Source organism: Lutra lutra, chromosome 6 (genome assembly GCF_902655055.1).
Source record: "Lutra lutra chromosome 6, mLutLut1.2, whole genome shotgun sequence".
In the NCBI taxonomy this organism is placed as follows: domain Eukaryota; kingdom Metazoa; phylum Chordata; class Mammalia; order Carnivora; family Mustelidae; genus Lutra; species Lutra lutra.
In genome coordinates, this window is record NC_062283.1 from 10,316,479 (window position 1) to 10,336,180 (window position 19,702).

Sequence of the window (19,702 nt, forward strand, 5' to 3'; positions counted from 1 at the left end):
TCGTAGCCAGTCTCAAATGCCAGTCAGAGCTCAGGTTCTGTTTGCGCAGTGCTTACAGTCGCAGGAAATGATTAAGCTCGGGAGGGTTCCTGTCCGTGGGAGGTCTGTAATTTGCTGTGCGGACTGCCAGGGGGAAAGGCTGTAACAGGGAGCCCCGGCCCTTTGAGGCAGAGTTTGCCAACAGGGTACACTGAGAAATAGTATCGAGGCATGTTAATAAATAGTTGTTACTCAGGAAAGGGTCTCTTCACTGAAATGAATTGGAGAAATAAAAAAGTTAAGCAATTAAGTGGGTTTCTTAGCTGGATACGTTTTCAGAGCCTTTAATTGTTTTTCATGGAATATCTCCTGAAACTACTGTTTCTTGGAATATATTTCGGGGAACGTAGGCCTCTGCGCCTGCTAACGATGGCTGGAACCTGAGTGGTGGTCGTATGCACGGAAGCAGTGACTGGACGAGAATCCCAATGCAGGACACGACAGTGTTTCCCGACACACAGTGTCATTCCGTGACTCTACAGAACGTGAATGCACCCGAGAGAGTTACTGGTCTGTTAACCAGACTTGGGCCAAGACGGCATGCTGAAACAAAGAGAGAACAGAGTCTGAGGTGGGCCTGTGGGGAGTTTGGAGCTTTGGCTGTAAGTGGTAGCATCACAGGAAGCTAGAAGGAGGTGATTCAAATGCAGGTTGATCACTTTCATGTTACTTGGCCATGGGCGTCCAGCCAAGGGCTTTAGCAGTTACGGGAACTGTGGACTTGGGTGAGAAGTCATTGTTTTTGTTTGTTGTTCTTTTTCTGACTAAATGTATCATTAAGAATATTTTTTGATTGGGGCACCTGGTGGCTCAGTGAGTTAAAGCCTCTGTCTTCAGCTCAGGTCATGGTTCTGGGATCGAGCCCCACATCAGGCTCTCTGCTCGGTGGGGAGCCTGCTTCCTCCTCTCTCTCTCTCTCTGCCTGCCTCTCTGCCTACTTGTGATCTCTGTCTGTCAAATAAATAAATAAAATCTTTTAAAAATTAATTTTTTAATTAAGATGTCACATTGTTTGCATTCTGGATAAATAATGATTTTCATATGCAACTTATTCTAGTACGATAAGATAACCATCAATTTAGTGCAAAAGCAGCTTTGGATTAATGAAGCAACAAAATCACAGTATTTTTTTCCTAATCAGACAGTAGCGGGAACCCTCATGTTTATCAGCAGATCTTTTTTTTTTTTGCAGTCTGATTTACTCTTAGCAGTTAATTAATGTTCAATAATTTGTTCTTTCATTCAGGTATTTGCCTTTGATTATTGCTTTTGGTCCATGGATGAATCTAATACTACAAAATATGCTGGTAAGTTGGCTCTCTCTTCACTTGAGTTTTGGGCCTCAGTCGTTTTCGTCTATTTTCTTTATTCGGCAGTTCTGCTTTTCCCATAAAATTCACACTCCTTCTTTCCAGTTCCAGCATGTGGGTTTTGAAGTCAACAAGATTTGATTTCAGGATCTGGCTGTGCCATTAACTTGCTAAGAAGTCATGGACCGGTTGGTTCATTTTCAGGCGCCAGGTTCTTTCCCCGTAAAGGGGGTATTACTATCTTCAGAGGTGTTCCAACAATTAGAAATAATGGGGCACCACCTCTAGCCAGAAATGCTAACTGGTGTGATTATCACATGAAGAAGGGGTTTAATGTGCACGTCTTTCCTTGTCGCTGTTTCGGGAATTCACTGCTCCGTTGATGTAATCCAAGCTCAGATGCTGTGGGTTTCTATGTCCGGGGTCACTGCTGATACGAACTGTCCATGTCTGATGGTCCCTGGTGATACGAACTGTCCGTGTCTGATGGTCGGTCACTGGTGATGTGAACTGTCCGTGTCTGACTGTCACTGCTGATACGAATTGTCCATGTCTGACCGTCACTGGTGATACGAACTACACATTTGCAGGGAAACACGACCACCCAGTCCCACATTTTGCTAGTGTTCCTCCCTCAAGGCATTTCATCCCTATTCCACTGAACACAGATGACTACTGATTTTATTATTTGGTGAGTCTTGGCCCTTTTGAGGAATTCATCACAATTGCTTTGGCTCAGGAGGGAAGCATTTGTGTTCATGGAGGAAGTTTGATTCCTACCCTTTTGTTTGTGTCCCCATTTCCTAAGAGATTCATTTAGTCTTTATGAATGTTTTCTCCTCATTTCTACTTAGAAAAACATCAGCTGAAGGACTTTCTTATTTGCTTTTTAAAAAGAGTGGTGAGGGATGGATGGAAAGGAGGCAGGTCTTACAAGATTAGAAGGCAAAAGGAAATCACTTGCTTGTAGGGAATTCTGTTTCATGACAGCCTTTTCCTGGCCACATAAAGCAAACTTGTTGAGAAGTTATTTGATATATAATTTTTTCAAAAGTTAACAATCTGAAACTAGGAAAATTTCTTCTGTTGCTCACCGTGAGTAAATGAACCTTTCTTTCCAGACATCATTCCTGCCCCTTTAGCAAATGTATTTCATTGATGTGAATAAGTACTTCTTAATGTTGGTTGTAATTAATTTGTCTTTTTATTAGCCCATTAGCACTTTAGACAGTAAATTCTACTGTGTCTAGAACAGCCTGCTTTGAATGTTAACACAGTGTGTATTTTGGTGTTGGGCGTGTGCTTTGGGATTTAAATAAACTACAAAAGTAAAACATTTCCTACTGTAACAGAACAAATGCTGTGGCTCTACAGCCAAGTAGATCTTCCCGGATTAGAACTCTGCTTGTGCGATTCTCAAATACTTTCAAGGACTCCTCACCACTTGCAGAAAAAATCTGTTCTCCTTGAACTCCATATAGGCTCCTTTATTTTATCTCCTCAGCCCACCTTCCTCACGCTCTGCTCTGGGACTCCCCACCATCCATCCCATGCTCTGGCCCAGGGCTGTTACTCCTCTCCTATAACCGTGAGGGAGCCAGCAGGTCTCAGAATGGTTCCTGAAGATTTAGGAAACCCCTACAGTGTGTGTAGCTTCAGGGAAGCCCTTGAAAAATCACAAAGTTAGGTGGGAAGCAAAAGAATGCATAACGAATGACAGTAAACATTTTGAGCTAATCCTGAGTTAAAGTGTCTGTTTAACAGGTTTTGAGTGCTATAGAAAACCCAAGGAAGGGCATAATCCGGGAAGGGCTGAACAGAATTCTGAGGTTGAAACTGAGTTTTGTTTAGACGGCTTATCGGTGCAGAACAGGGGCTGTTGCAGTGATGTGGTTAAAAGAATGCTTCAGGGAGGGTGTTTTTCCTCGTTGTGTCTTCTAGAATCACATTGTCCCTTATTACCCACAGAGACCATTCTAGCCTCCTGCAGTATATCACTCATATCCCTGAATATAGGACAAGCTTCTTTTTTTTTTTTTTGAAGATTTTATTTATTTGAGAGAGAGCACACAGAGGAAAAAGCAGACTCCCCGCTGAGCAGGGACCCTGTGTGGGGCTCAATTCCAGGACCCTGAGATCATGACCTGAGCTGAAGGCAGATGCTTAACTGGCTGAGACACCCAGGCGCCCTAGGACAAACTTTTTTTTTTTTAAATGGAAATAACTTTATGAAGTACAGATGATAAAATTCACATGTGAAACTGAAGATTTCTGGAGCTCTGCATTGCAAATTAGTATGTTCAGAAATATCTAAAAAGATAAAAATGATTTTTAAACTTAGAGCCTAAAACTTCCTACTTTTAGTGTGCATGATCGCATCAAATAGTGTGTTCCATTCAGCCGAGAAGTGCAGCCCTGTAGGCTCCAAGAGCAATGCCTATTTACAGAACACAGAGAGACATTCTCTTGTTCTTTGGACGGCTCTGTTATTGTGCAAACCCAGTGACCACCTTAGCAAAAAGTAAAATTCTTGCTGGCTCTTCTCCCGGATTTGTTTGTATTCATTGTAAATAACCTGCCTACTAAATATATTACGGGAGGTTCGTCCATTGGTTTCATACTGACTTGATTTCCTTTCTCTTCATTAAAAAAGGAATAGCAGTTCCTTCTTAATGGTGAATAGAGACATCGAGATAGAAACCTTCATTCTCTGATGGGAAGTAGAGGAAATGTAAAAGGGGGAGCACGAACTTCCTGAAACCGACCTATTTGTCAGGCTCAATGAATAATGGCGTCATTGATACCGATGAAGAGGGCTCCCGGCGGCTCTCAAAACTTGGGGAGCAGAGAGGAGGAGGGGTAGCGCAGAGAGGGAGGCTTGAAGGCACAGGGACCGAGGGAGCCAAGAGAGGCAGGACGCTGCGTTTCACACGGTGTGTCGGAATGTTCTGTCTGTTTGTTCAAAGTGACCGCAGCACCCGTCACTCTCAGGCTGTCCTCCGGAGAAATGCACAAGTCCGTAGTGTGGGAGGGCGTGGCCGCGGGCTGTGGGCTCCTACGCCAGACCGCCCGGTGAGCCACCAGATCTCACTGCACCTCTGTTTCCTCAAAAAGAGGGTGGTAATCATTCTCATCTCAGGGTTGATTTGAGGGCCGAGGGACCTGTCCGGAGAAAGTACGGAAGCCAGTACCGGGCACATGGGAGAAGCTCTCTTCCTGTCTATCGTCTTTATCATGGTCACATTGTCGCAGTCCTGAGGGCCAGAGCATCAGCCCTGTGGACAGAGAATGCACTAGAATTGATGAGACTCAGTTTTGCCACCAGCTGCTCACCTTTATGGGGTCTTTATGGGGTTTCCACGCCTGTGGAAGGAGGAGACGTGGCCTAGGATGATCTCAGATCCCCTCTAGCTCTCTGGTAAAACATGAATCAGACATTTTATCCTGGCCGCACAGCTGCTGGAATGGACTGTTCAGAGGCAACTCAAAGACTTGTTTGTTAAGCGGATTGCATTACACCGAGTTGGGCTTTGAGATGTTTTGTGTTTTAACTGTATTATTTCTTACTGTAACCCTTGGGTTAGGTAGGCACAATCATGGTTGGCCGGCAGGGAATCCTGAGTCTTGGAAGCAAAAAGGCTTGTGCCGGGATGAAAGAAAAAAACCAGTAACCTGCAAAGCGAGGCACCCAGAGCTTGGCATATTTCTGCATAAACTCATGTCTTCTCCTGCTCTTCACCCCGTATGTCCACACATGGAGACAGATCCACGTTTAGGACTCTAACGCCATTACAGTGAATACTGACGGCACTTGAGAGTGTCGTACCGATAATGGGCCCTTGTGAATGGTTAAATCACTACTGATTATAATTAAGACCTTCTCGATAATGAAATTGGTCCATGATTCATCACTGTCTCAGATGTGCCATGTTGGTAAATAACAGTGACCAGTCCCCTTGGTTTCACTTTTCTTCTTACTGGGGGACTATCTCTCACAGATCTGTTTTTCTGTGAAAATGAAAACCAGTCTGGTGGGGGTACGGGGTGGGTGCCTGGCTGGCTCTGTCGATAGAGCGCACAACTCTTGATCTTGGGGTTGTAAGTTTGAGCCCCATGTTGGACATAGAGATTACTAAAAAATAAATCTGTAACCAACTGAGCTACCTGGGCGCCCCCAAAATAAAATCTTAAAAAAAAAAAAAACAACAAACCAGTGGGGGTGGCATATCTGGGAATCAACGCAGACACGAACATTTCCAGGCCCAAAGCTTCTCAACTATTGCCTTAGAAATTATCTAACAATTCTCATCATATGGCATGTTGCTCAAACTTGCTGAAGCCGTGTGTTTTCCGGCATTGTTAATGCCCTGCAGTCCAGGAGAAAGGTTATATGTCTGATTCTTGTCCTACTAGCCTAGCTGTGTGCTGTTTGCGTCCGAGCCGTGAGCCATTGTGTGTTTGATTCTGTTCCCACGATGGGACATTTTATGTGCCCAGAGGTAGAAATAATTTCTCTTTCACACTGTTTAACAGAAGCCAGATTAGAAACAAGATAAGATATTTGTGCATCAAAATTTATATTCTAAAAGCCAGCACTAGCCAAAATAGAACCAATATTTTAGCAAAGTTCCAAAATGCTTGTTTGAGCGTGCTGTGTTGGTTCATTCTTTCGTTATTCAAGTTTATAAGAAACATTCAGCAAGTGCCTCGCACAGAATAGTTGTTAGCTACTAGGTTTATCAAAACCACAGATGTTTTCTGTAGAATTATGAAAAGCGGTAGTAGTTGATTCTGTGAACAGTTTGGTGAAATGGAGATTCATTATAAATGATGCGTGCCATCTTAAAAGACACTTAACAAAACCATCTGAATGCAGAGTTCTAGATTTTTCTTTCTCTTTTATAGTCTTCAGCAAATTGTCGTACCCATACCAAATCTGACAATTCTTTAGGTGACTGAGCCTTACCAGGTTGTTCCTTAAGCATCCGACTTCATTTTCTTAGAACCAGCAGCTGTCTTTTTACATTTGTTAATGAAATTATGTAATGACAGAGAAGTACAATGGACATAAACTAGTTTAGGAGCAAACACAGCTGACCCTTTGTGAGAACATAGTTCAGCTGGTGGGAGTCCAGAGCACAGCCTCCCAGCTGGGGTGATGTAGGCTGCGGTGGGCACACCCCATCGTACTACCTTATAGATGGAGGAGAATGTTGGCCAATTCAGAAAATGGGGTCAAAGGAGACATCAGTGAAAAAAAACTTTTCTTTCTTTCTCCTTTTTTTCCCTTTTTTTGTATCACAAGAATCTTTGAGGTGTACTTTCAAGTTTACTCATGGTGGGGTTGTATTTGTGTTTGGTAAAGTGTGCCAAGTGCCCCGCATTGAGACCATTTTGGTTCACATCGCTGCCCTCCTCACGGATGTTTCCTTGCCCGGTGAGGTCATGGTGGGGGGCCTTGGCTTTTCTCTGGGTTAGGCCAGCTTTACTGGTGAGAAAAACTTTCCTGAAATAAATAAGCTAAGCTCATATTGTTAGATTCTTTTAAAAAGAGAGAGTGCGTGTGTGCATGTGTGTGTGTAAATGTGAGCGTGTGTAAGTGTGTATGTGTGTACGTGTGCATGTTTTGTGTATATTTGATTATAAGTGTGTTTGTGTGGTTTGAGTATGGGTTTGTGTAAATGTGAATGTGTTAGTGTGTGTGTGTAAATATTGGTGTGTATATGTATGGGTGTGATTGTGTGTGTGCTTCTCTTTTCTCTTCTACTCCTAATTTTTTTTTTTTAAAGTAGGTTTCATGCCCAGTGTGGGGCTTGAACTCATGACCCTGAGATCAAGAGTCCTGTGCTCTCGCAGCAGAGCCAGCCAGCCGCCCCTCTCCTCCTGTTTTTTTAATCCCACCTGGTCCCACCTTCTTACAGGCTTTCCTTTCTTCATCCCCATCTATGCCTTGTTTTTTGGCACCCAGAGACATCGTGTGACTTACTGAAGGGTGTGCAGAGAGGCGGCTAAGAGTCACAGTTGACAGTAGACTTGGGGACACTGGGTTCCCAGCCCTGTACTCATCTCCCCACCTGTAGTAGCTCATTTAATTATCAGAACATCCCATCACGTAGAAACGATTACTGTCTCCCCTCCCCTCCATGTTACGGTAAGGAAACTGCTCCCTGGGAAAGTGCTGAAAAGCAGTCATACCGGTGGGTTTTAGGCAGCGACAATTACGTGTGAAGATGTTGCAGATTCTCCTGCAGTCCCAGGCTGTCCTCTGGTCTCTGCCACCCCTGGAAAGTGGCCGTGTGTGGCAGTCACGTTCCAGTGCTCTGGCATGGAAGCCGGCCAGCGTTCTCCCTCCTGTCCCATGTTCTCTGGAGTCCTGAGTGCCTATGTTTGGTTTGGGCTTTGCTCTAATCCCCTCTTGACTGTGCTCCCCCCAGTCCAGAAGGGGTGTTGGGTCCCCATGTCCCTGTACCGCAGAGAACATACCAGACAGGGTGAAAACACCCTATGAAAGATCTCAAAAGACAATCCCTCTCAGATGCCCGCAGGGCAGGTGGCTTCTTGGCTTCTCCCATCCCAGGCACAGCATCTGACCCTCTCCTCGGTGAGTCAGCCACCTCACAGGCCAACAAAAGAGGAGCTGAGTTTCACTGCCAGCTCATGACTCGTCCCAGCACTGTTGCTGGGGTGGAAACGTCCCTCTGGGTGAGTCACCCTGTGCCATGCATGCTGCAGGCGAGGTGCCCAGACTCCGGGACGCTGATCGCCCTTGGACACCGCTGCGGAAAGTGGCCCTGCGCTCTCCCTTTACCCTCATGGCCCAGTTTCTCAGGATCCTTTTACCCAGCCCCTTAATGGCACACTTCTGTAGCTGATTAATACTTAAATCCAGTGTCACCAGGTTAATCCTGAAAGGCTTCATTTTTGTATCAAAACTCTGCATGTTTTGGTCATTTAGGTTGACCCACGTTTAACTTCAGTACATGGGACAGTTTCTGAGCTGCCCCATTTGGGAGAGGGATGTGCCGAAGGCTGGTCCACGTTAGGCATGTCTCCCCACGGCACGTCTGTGTGGAGAGCCTGTCTGCTCTTGCACTGTCCAGGTGCTCTGCTTTGGACCTGGGCCACCTGCCAAGCCCGGACGCATCAAAATCACTGCGGCCCTCAGCCCTGCTGAGAGGTGGAAAAAAACTTCCTTCCTAACAAGCAGACCTGGGAGTCCCACATCACAAATACTGAGTTCAGACTTTTTTTTTTCTTTTTTCACTCTAACTCCAAAGAGAAAAGACAGGAAAGAAGGAAAACGGGAGACACTGCATACACTGGTAAAATGTACTGATCATGTTGAACTCTTGAATGCTTTTCCATGTTCCTGCTTTAGAAAAATGAGAAATATTCCCTGCATATGTCCTATCTGGCCCTCAATTGCCACGCTTGCTGTTTTATTCAGCCGTGATCTATACACGACTGCCTTGTTTAATACAGATTGTAAACGAGACAAGGGTTATGCCCCCCATTTTGTTCTCCCATTTCTTAGAGCACAGCCCCCTGTAACAGACCCTGTACCTCTTCAGTAGTCAGGTGTGAGCACGTGAATGGTACGTGCGTTTTCTCTTTCATCCCTGGTTGGTCTTCTGTGCTTTGCTATCGGCCCCGCAAAGAGCATCACCTTGGCTATCCAGTTCCCAACGCACACATGTAACAGCTTTGAATCCATTGCTGGGATCCCCAGTAGGGACAGATGATGCCCGAGCGTGGAAACTCGGATCTGTATTATATATGTGACTCAGGGTTGGGTGGGTCAGGTGTTTAACTTCCTGACTTGCAGAAATTCCATACAGGGTCCTCTCCGCAATCATGATACTGTGTTCCAGATTGCTTTGGGCATGCCTGTGTGTTCAGACCTTTCCATGTAGTTATAAGTTTGTTGGTTTTTTTTTTTAAAGATTTTTATTTATTTATTTATTTGACAGACAGAGATCACAAGTAGGCAGAGAGGCAGGCAGAGAGAGAGAGGAAGGGAAGCAGGTTCCCTGCCGAGCAGAGAGCCCGATGCGGGGCTCGATCCCAGGACCCTGGGATCATGACCCGAGCCAAAGGCAGCGGCTTTAACCCACTGAGCCACCCAGGCGCCCCTAGTTATAGGTTTTTTTTTTTTTTTAAAGATTTTATTTGTTTATTTGACATAGAGAGAGAGAGATCATAAGTAGGCAAGAGAGGCAGACACAGAGAGAGGAGGAAGCAGGCTCCCTGCTGAGCAGAGAGCAAGATGCGGGGCTCCATCCCAGGAGCCTGGGATCATGACCGGAGCTGAAAGCAGAGGCTTTAACCCACTGAGCCACCCAGGTGCCCCCTTAGTTATAGGTTTTAAGCATAAACCCCACAGGGGAAATTGGCATCTTCTTGGTCATGGTTAGTGAGGTCAGGTTTGCCCTTTGGAGTCCCCGCACCAGACACATGGGGCTGCCATGTGTGGAAGGACCACCTGCTGAAAAGCCACAAGCCTTTGGGTTTGACAGTGCTGTGGCTTTGCTTGGTTTGTCTGGGATAGAAGCAAATATTCATAGATCCTCCTGCTTCCCACACAACTTCTGAACTTTCCCTTAGGGGCTGGTGTGCATTCCTCTAGACAGAGAGAGTTCATTCTGCTTGAGGCTGAGGTATGGGCAGGAAACGTGTAGGTGAAAATACTGCAACTTTTACGGGGTTCCTGATTCCCATCATCCAATACAAACAGCCCCATTCTTTTGCACAGTGAGCTTCAAAAAGCAGTTGGCAAGTTGGTTTTTTCCCCTTATGCTGGAAAAGGGGACCTCTGTGTTTAAAAAATAGAAATGAACAAAGCAGGAAACCTTCTGTCTCTCCTTTACAGACCATATAAGGGTCTTTGATATTTATTCTTCTCTCTATCACAGAGTGAAGTGTAGTTTGTGTTTCAGGGAGAGACAGTTGTGCTGAGGAGGACAGGAAGCTGTAAGAGTCCACAGGGAGCATTTTGGGGCTTCGGTTGATAGTCTGGCCTTTTTACAGTTGTTTCCTACCATCCCAGTGATGCCCTTGAAAGTTACCAAACCGAAGCACTGATTCAGTATAACCCCAGCCAATGAGTCCTACAGCTCAAAAGGAACCAGATAGAAAAATCAGGGGACATCTACAGAGTATGTTTCTAGTCACAGTTTTATTGATAGGATTTATTATGTTGGTTTTTACCCCCGTGCCCTTCCGAGTTAATGTTATGAAAAAAAGTAAATATTATCCCTCCACTGGACATATAGGTTGGCATATCCTGTCCTAAGTAATACTGTTCTGGTTTCCTCTCCTCACAAGCCCCAACATAACACACATACACACACACAGACATACATGTACCCCACCACACACATGCATATACCACAACACACACACACATACACACATCCCCGTACATACCCTCGCTCAAGCCAACACACATGCACCACACATACACCCCCAACAGACACATGTGCACATATGCCCAGCACACATATAACCCCATATACAGCCAACACATATACGCACACACATGTACACACACACACACCCCAATACATACAAAACATAACACCCCACCACCATATATTGGCTCTCTCTCTTTCCTCTATGAGAGTATCCCACCATTATATTGGTCAGTAGAATTTTGGAAATGGGAACTAAAGTATCTAGAGAAATAACAAATTTAAATTTAAATTAAATTTAAAAAAACAAATTTAAAAATTTAAAAAATTTTTCCTAAGAATAGGCGTCTTTTCTTTTATGTTTGAAATTGGATTACCTCACAGAATTGTCCTACTTTAAGGAAAAATAAGTAGATGTTTACCTCCTTCCCTATGCCAGAATTAATTATAGTTGATTAAAGATTTGAGGGATGATATTGATAATGGATATTAACTAAAATATATTCTAGACTTATACTAACCAGGCACTGTGGTAAGTGCTTTATCTAGCTTGCCTTCATAGATCATAACCTGCGACCCAGTAAGGTAGCAACTGTTACTCCCAATTTACTGATGAAGAAACCCAGAACTTGCCCAATGTCACACAGCTGTAAGGAGCAGAGTTCACATTTGAAAACAAAACTGTAGGGGCGCCTGGGTGCCTCAGTGGGTTAAGCCGCTGCCTTCGGCTCAGGTCATGATCTCAGGGTCCTGGGATCGAGTCCCGCATCAGGTTCTCTGCTCAGCAAGAAGCCTGCTTCCCTCTCTCTCTCTCTCTGCCTTCCTCTCCGTCTACTTGTGATCTCTCTCTGTCAAATAAATAAATAAAATCTTTAAAAAAAAAAAAAAAGAAAACAAAACTGTAAAAAATAAAAACAGCAGACCTAGAAGATAATACAGGTGAATCCCTATATAACTTGGGGTAATAATAATACAAAAGGATTTTGCATAAGGATTATGCATAAGGATACATAAGGATTATGCATAAACATACACTGTAGGGAAAAACCACAAAGGAAAAGATGAAAGATTTGAATATGGATAACCAAAAGCTTTTGCATGACAAAAACCAGCACAAGACCAAAAAGTAAATGCCAGACCAGGAAACAATATTTACAATGTATAATAGACCAAAGGTTAATGTCCTTAACATACGATGAGCATTTTGGGAGCATTGGGCTGGCTCAGTTGGAAGAGCTTGTGACTCTTGATCTCAGGATTATGAGTTCAAGCCCCACATTGGGTGTAGAGCTTCCTTCAGTAAGTAAATAAACACATAGATATATGTATGGTGAGCATTTTTAATTAAAAAAAAAAAAAAAACAATGACTAAACCAGTCAATTTGTAAAAAGAAACATTTGCTAGAACCCAAATAATCCATTTGCTAAAGAATAAATACAAAGTAGGTAATCAACAAAGGAAAGGAAAATTGTGGTTCAGACAAAACCGAGAAGAATGATAATAGCCGTGTTGTGGAGGGAGCATTGGTGGAGGACACAGTAATTTGAGTTTTTGGAGCTTTGCCTGGTAAAGAGAATAGAAAAGTGCTTGGAGGTAAATATGTAAGGATAAATATTGCAGAAAAAAGAAAAAGGAAATTATCTGCATGCCCATAATAGGGCTGATTGCATCAGTTAAGCATACAATGGAAGGCTAAGCAGCTGAAAAAAAAAAATTAATGTTGATATAACTTTGTAGAGGTGGCAAAGTGTTCATTATTTCTTGTCTTAAAAGAGAGTAAATTTCCCTTGAGACATGAAGCCATAGTGACAAAATGTATCTCGGTCTCTCTAGAATCCGGTCTTACTCAGAGCTGTAAAGATACATGAATGTAACAATAGATCTTTGTGTTCATCCTTTTATAAATTGTGCTTTGAGATAGTTGTTTAAGGATGGAAAGGAGATGAATTCTTTCCGGAAACACAGTATAATTGTTACTCTTTCATATTCTATTTTGTATGTCCCAGAATATTTTCCTTTCCTGCTTATAACTAAAGCTTTATTAAATATGATAAATCTGGAGAATATTCTGTCAAGCATAACCGTAACTAAGAGAACTTGATTTTTGAAAAACCTAAGCATATGTGTAATGGAAATCAGAGAGACTAGTTCGGGTTTTTACTGTGACATATATCTTGTTTTAATGTCCAGGAGGTTACCATGGGTGCCAGGAAAAGTGTAATCTGTCATTTTTATCAAAATTGTTCAGTTGGTAGATACATGTTATATTAACATGTCTATTCACATCTATCCCCAGTGCCTGATCTAACCAAGGGTACTGTAGTCTTTAGGGGCTCATTAGAATCTCAAACACAGTCATACTTTGATTAAAGTATAAACTCTAATGCAATTAAGTCTTTTTTTTTAAAGATTTTTATTTTTTTTTAACGATTATTTATTTATTTGACAGAGAGCGATCACAAGTAGACAGAGAGGCAGGCACGGCGGTGGGGGGGGAGCAGACTCCCTGCCGAGTAGAGAGCTTGATGCGGGGCTCAATCCCAGGACCCTGAGATCATGACCTGAGCCAAAGGCAGAGGCTTAATCCAGAGCCACCCAGGCGCCCCTTAAGATTTTTATTTCTAAGTGATCTCCACACCCATTGAACTTGAACTCAGAACCCCAAGATCAAGAGTTGCATGCTCTACCAACTGAGTCAGCCAGGTGCCCCAAATATTTGAGTTCAGCAAACAATATTTTGATGCTTTAGTCCTCGCTAATGAGGAAAGGGGCCCCCAATTCAGTACCCTTTAGTCTGAGGACAGCTATGTCAGCATAGGAGTAACTCAGGACATGAAAGTGCCTGCTGTTTGCCAGGGACTCTGCTAAGATGCAACACCTATTTTTAAAGCTCACAGGACACCTGGGGGCTCAATCAGTTAAGCCTCCAACTCGATTTTGGCTCAGGTCAAGATCCAGGGTTGTGAGATTGAACTCCACATCGGGCTCCGTGCTGAGTGTGAAGTCTGCTTGAGATTCTGTCTCCCAACCCCTCAAAAGACTACATAAATAAAATCTTTAAAAAAGAGGAAACTCACACTCCAGTGCTAGAGAAAAATGGGAAAGAATAGTGAAGTGTGATAAGATCTAGAGTTTGTAAAAACAAATAAATAAATAAAACCTAAACAAAACCATGGAGACCAGATTCTCCATGGAATGACTGATTCCTAGTGTCTGGCAGTGTGAGTCACCAATGATGGGTGAGTGTCTCCCTTAACCGTCAGGAGTCAGTACAGACAGACCCAGGTCCTGCCACTCACTATCGGTGTGATCTTGGGCAAATGACTCCCCTTTGGAACCGCAGTCTCCTTACAGATCCTGCTGGCCGCGGGGACTGCAAGGATTCAGTGATACAGAATATGTAAAGTGCATCGCTAGTGGGGCAGTTGATAAAGATTAATTCTCTTCTTCTTAGTTGCATGAATAATAAAAGTTTACAGGTTTAAAAGGTTAATTTATCAGAGCGCCTGGGTGGCTCAGTCGTTAAGCATCTGCGTTTGGTGGGCACCTGGGTGGCTCAGTGGGTTGGGCGTCTGCCTTTGGTTCAGGTCATGATCTCAGGGTCCTGGGATCGAGCCCCGCATTGGGTTCTCTGCTCAGTGGGGAGCCTCCTTCCCCCTCTCTCTACCTGCCTCTCTGCCTACTTGTGATCTCTCTCTGTGTGTCAAATAATAAATAAAATCTTAAAAAAAAAAAAAGTGTCTGCCTTCTGCTCAGGTCCTGGTCTCAGGGTCCTGGGATCGATCCGTGTGTCAGGCTTCCTGCTGAGAGGGGAGTCTGCTTCTCCCTTTTCCTCTGCCCCTCTGTAGCCTACCCCTGCTCGCATTCTCTTGCTCGCTCTCAAATAAAATCTCAAAAAAAAAAAAAAGGTTAATTCATATCATCTTTAGTATTTGTAATAATTTAGACATAGGCAAAACCAATTTATTCTTATATTTTTATATTCTGGAGAATTCTTTAATCACTTGGTTTATTTTTTGTGCAATTTAGTATATATATATCCTATCCTGGAAGGTTTTGTGTTTTTTTTTCACTTGACAGTGTCATAACCTGTCTAGCTCTGTAGCACTCATTCTTAGTTTTTTTGATCTTGGATTTAATGGTCTTTAGTTTAAAAAACGATTTGTACCAAGGAAAAAGAAACATTGTGATTTTCCTTTAAAAGAACTGGAGGAGTGTCTAGGTGGCTCAGTCGGTTGAGCATCTGACTCTTGGTTTTGGCTCACGTCGTGATCGCAGGGGTGAGAGATCAAGCCGCGCACTGGGCGCCATGCTTAGCGGGGAGTCTGCTTCGAGATTCTCTCCCTCTGCCCCTTTCCTCACCCATTTTCTCTCTCTCTCAAATGACTCTTTTAAAAAAATAAAAGAATATGGAGAAAATAATTCCCCATACTTCCATCCTACTCCGCCTCAGGAGCCAAAGCTAGAAATACTGTATCTCACCACCTAACAGAGGAAGAGAGAGATTCCTAAGTGGCCACAGGCCCTTGTGGGGCCGTGGTCGAGCTCTGACCACAATGCTCCCCGCACTCGAGTCCTTCAGTCAACTCAAGTGCTTGCTTTTTTTCAAGTTACTAAATATGAGTTGAAATCATGAATTACAGGCAGGATGTTTGACCTGGCTGAGTTGTAACACGTCTTGTCCCCACCCTCCCCCCTTCCTGAGGGGCTGGTTAGCCAGGGTGGAAAATCCAACAAGAAGGCTCTGTTCGTCTCTTTGTGCCGAGAGAGCCCACGGTTGGCTCTCACAAACCTGAGCACGGGCCGGGTTTAACTCCCTAAAGTCTACGCTGCGGGCTCTGCTCCAGATTTAAGGCCTGCCTTTCAGCATGGGCCTTGGGGGAGTACATGTGAATAGGGAAGACCCTTTGAGAGAATGGACGAGAACAAAGTATTGATGTGGTGGGTAATAATTCTGACGTTCCCTGTTCTTCCCGGAGTATATGTGTGCGCGCGCACATGTCTCTTCAGCCAGTCTTCACAACAGCCCTGTGTGTCTCGGAGTGGTTACACCCTTTTAAAAAATTCACATATTATGCCAACGTGTTTTGAACACCTCTTAGGTGCCAGGCTCTGTGCTAGATGTTAAAAGTCAGAATTAGAGCAATAAGGTTATGTGAATCTGTTACTGTTTCATCCAGTTCATTTTTCTTAACCTCAGTGCTCATCGATGGGTCTTTCTCTCACACTGTTCGACACAGTGTATACCAAATACGCTATGTGTATGTGTATTGGAACATGATTTTTGTTAAACTCAGGAACGTTTTCGAATTCTAGCCTTGTCTACGCACACAAGTGCATTGGAATTTTTTTTTTTAAACGTGGTGTGTAATATTCTTGCATACGAAGTAGTCCCCATTTTCCTTCTCTCCTCCCTCACCAGTGGGCATTTAACTTGGTCCCAGCTTAGCGAATCAGAGTAATGTTGCGGGGGGCATCCTGTAGAGGTGTCCCTTGTGGAAGTGTCTGGAGGGTTGGGTGCCCCATCCTGGCTCCCAGTGGAGGCATGACCATGTCTCGCTTCTAGTCGCTCGCTTCTATGTGCTGTCGGGTTTTCAAATGGCTGTATTATTTATTCTCCCAGCAGATTACAAAAATACCTGTATTTCTTCAGTCCAGTGATATTGTTGCCAAAATGTTACGTTTTGCCAGCCTAACGGTTGAAAATACTGCTTGTTTCATATTTACACATTTTTAAGGGTCCCGTTGTGCAGCCACATGCCCCCGTGTAACAAGGGGCTGCTAAAGTCAGATCCTGCTTTGCACAAAGGAAACGGTGCACCTGAGAGCTTACGCTGTGTTGCGTTATTTCCAAATGTAAATGGAATTGTCATGTAAGATTAAAAAAAAAAAAAAAGGTTCAGTCGATTTGGGTTTTGTTTTTTGGTTTTTTTTTTTCCCAATGTTTATCAAGCATCTGTGCTAGGCCTGGGGATTACAAAGAGAAACAGATTATAGTCTCTGACATTAATCGGGGGTTCTCATTCCAGGGAGGGAAGAGGAACCAAAACCAGTAGTTTTGGCAAATACTGTAATTGTGAAGGTTCGGGACTATGAGAGCACAGAGGAAGGAGAATATCATTTTAATTCTCTTAATGATGGGGAGTGAATGTGAGAAAGTCAGAAATTTCAAAGGGTCGTAAATGCCACCTTAACTGTTTAAAAAGATTTTCACACCTGGGGCGCCTGAGTGGCTCTGTCTGTTGGATGTCCGACTCCTGATCTCAGCTCAGGTCTTGATCTCAGGGTGGTGGGTTCGGGCCCTGCGTTGGGTGTGGAGCCTACTTTAAAAAGAAGAAAAAAAAAAAAGATTTTCACAGCTTTCTTCTTCAGCCTGATGCTATGGACTGTATGGTACATCATTCCAGAACCTCAGTGAGCTGTAGACAGGCTCACGGAGAACTTGTCCTCGAACCCGGCCTGGGAACATAGCAGGGAGGTGCCTGTGCTCCACACACATCACCTCCGCCAGCAGCGAACGGTTTCTCAACCCTTGGCCTTCACTGAGCATTGTGCCAGGTGCTTACACGTACCCAAGACGTGTCCGACAACGTTCCTGTGTGTCGCAAGCTCGGAATGCAGATGGGGAGATAAGACCACTTACGCTTAATGATATTTTAATACCAGCTCATGAGAACTAAATAGAATTTAAACAATTCTTCTCTGTGGCCCCCTGATGATGGAAAGGAAACTTTAATGCCTAGAGAAGTGTCTGAGAGGGAGAGAATGGGTAGAATCGTGACCTGATCTGGGAACTGAGCTCTGAACACATAGCCCTACGCATAGTAGGCACACAGTACACTTCTAACATCTTTGGATTGAAAGAATATTGTTACTAACTGGGACTCAGTTATTAATCCAAATATGTCGAGAAAAATCTTTCTTTTCGTTGGTAGTTTTTTATTTTTTGTTTGGTTTTTAGGTCAAGAAGTGGTTTTCAAGTGCCTTGGGGAAGGAATTCTTGAAAAAGCCTTTCAGGGGTATAATGCTTGTATTTTTGCATATGGACAGACAGGTAAGTGGCTGCTTTTGTTTACAGTCAATGACATTAAATGTGCATTTCTTAAAGTCTAGAAATAGAAAACACTGGGGAGTGACAGAAACATGCTTCTGACCTTGTGGGTTTCACTGAATTAGATGATCAAAAGTAACCCTCTTTTTGAAGGTTCAACGATTTTGATAATTGAGTAATTGAGCAAAGCTAGTTTCAGACTATTAAGTGTCATTTTCCTAAATTATAGTTTTAACCTGTATTTGAACTAGAAAAATAATTACCGGTTTCCCAGTATTAAAGGTTATAGTAAAAAGCCATAGAATGGCTCTTGGTATCCTCCCATGCAGTGGACCGACCCTGGGACACAGACGTGCTGGTGGATAATCAAAACGGGACTGTGGGGCATGTGCTGGGAACGTGCAGAGCAGAAGCTCCCTGGGGGCTCAGCTCTTAACCACAGCTTCAGCAAGAAAGTTAGAATAAGTCCCACCAGTACTGCCTGTTGTCCCATCACAGGACAGCTACAAGACTCAGACAACAGAATACGTATCATGGCATTTGCACAAACATTAAATATTTGGGGGGTTGAATACTGTCCATGTTACTTGACAATGTATAGTTAACATTCACTATACACCCTTCTCACGAGTCTGTGTTCATAGTGGTTCTATTAGTAGGCATCCTTCCGTCGAGCTGGAGGCCATGAGCGTTACAGAAAGAACAGCAGCCCTGCTGTCCAGGGGCATGGGCTTGAGGGCTGAGTTGGCCGCTTCTGCTCTGTGACCCTGGCGGATAAGTGTAGAGACCTCGTCATGTGGAAGCATTATGTTTCACTCCCTCTGTTGTCCTCCTTCCTTTCTGCTTGGCCTTCTGCAGGTTCAGGAAAATCCTTCTCCATGATGGGCAGTGCTGAGCAGCTGGGCCTCATTCCAAGGCTCTGCTGTGCGTTATTTAAAAGGATCTCTCTAGAGCAAAATGAGTCACACACCTTTAAAGTCGAAGTGTCCTATATGGAAATTTATAATGAGAAAGTTCGGGATCTTTTAGACCCCAAAGGGTAAGTTAGTGGTTGAAATTAAGCTTGTCATGGGAGTAATAATTGTAAATAATCCTTATATGAAAACTGCAAGTGAATATATTTATTCAGTTACTACCGTGGTTTCAGTTCATTCACTGAGAAGTCCTCTGCTTCTCAGAGCCTGCTGGTATACCCAAGACCTGTAGTTTACCCTATATTCATGAATAAAGTTGCTTACATATGCCATTTAAAAAGATTTTTTTACTATCAGTGTTATTTTTGGTACCGTGGCTTGTTCATAAAAATCAAGTTAAGAAGGACGCAGTCGTCCTCCGGTTCATATTGGAAGGCAGCAGCTGTAAATCAGAGGTGAGTACTAGAAGGGTTGAAATAACTGAGCCCGGGAAAGCATCCTCTAACTGGGCTGTGCACTTGAATCACGTTGGGGGCTTTTGAAGGATACACTGGCCTGAACCCCACCCATAGAAACCATGGTTCAGTGGACCCAAGGGGAATCCCAGGCATGGGTGTTTTTTAAAAACTAGGTGATAAAAACCAGATGAGTTTGATTCATAGAGGGAGAAGGCCATTTACTTATTTTTTAATTGAAAAATTTTTTGCTGATTTCCAAATAATACATACAGAAAATTTAGAGGATAGGCGTCGTGTAAGAAGAAATAAAAATAACCAATAATCCCAGTACTCAAAAGTAACCATTGTTAGTACTTTGGTGCATTGTGATCCTGTGTTTGAAGTCTGTGGAGGGATGTGTGTGTTGAGGTCGTTCTCAAAATACAGTTCAGCATCCTGAATTATTTTTAAACACTTTCAGCACCTGTGTAGTCAAGGGTATCATCATAAGATCAGAATTGTCAGAGACAAGGAAATGAA

The 19,702-nt window shown here is 43.5% G+C and overlaps 1 protein-coding gene across 11 annotated transcripts in view; it reads left to right on the plus strand.

The window, feature by feature from the left end:
* KIF13A (kinesin family member 13A) overlaps positions 1–19,702 on the plus strand; it is a 205,557-nt gene that overhangs the window by 105,572 nt on the left and 80,283 nt on the right. For all 11 annotated transcript variants that reach the window (XM_047732627.1, XM_047732630.1, XM_047732632.1 and 8 more), the window contains exons 4-6: positions 1,286–1,346; positions 17,722–17,814; positions 18,670–18,850. In XM_047732627.1, coding sequence (XP_047588583.1) covers positions 1,286–1,346; positions 17,722–17,814; positions 18,670–18,850 — 335 coding nt within the window. The remainder of the gene's footprint in view (positions 1–1,285; positions 1,347–17,721; positions 17,815–18,669; positions 18,851–19,702) is intronic.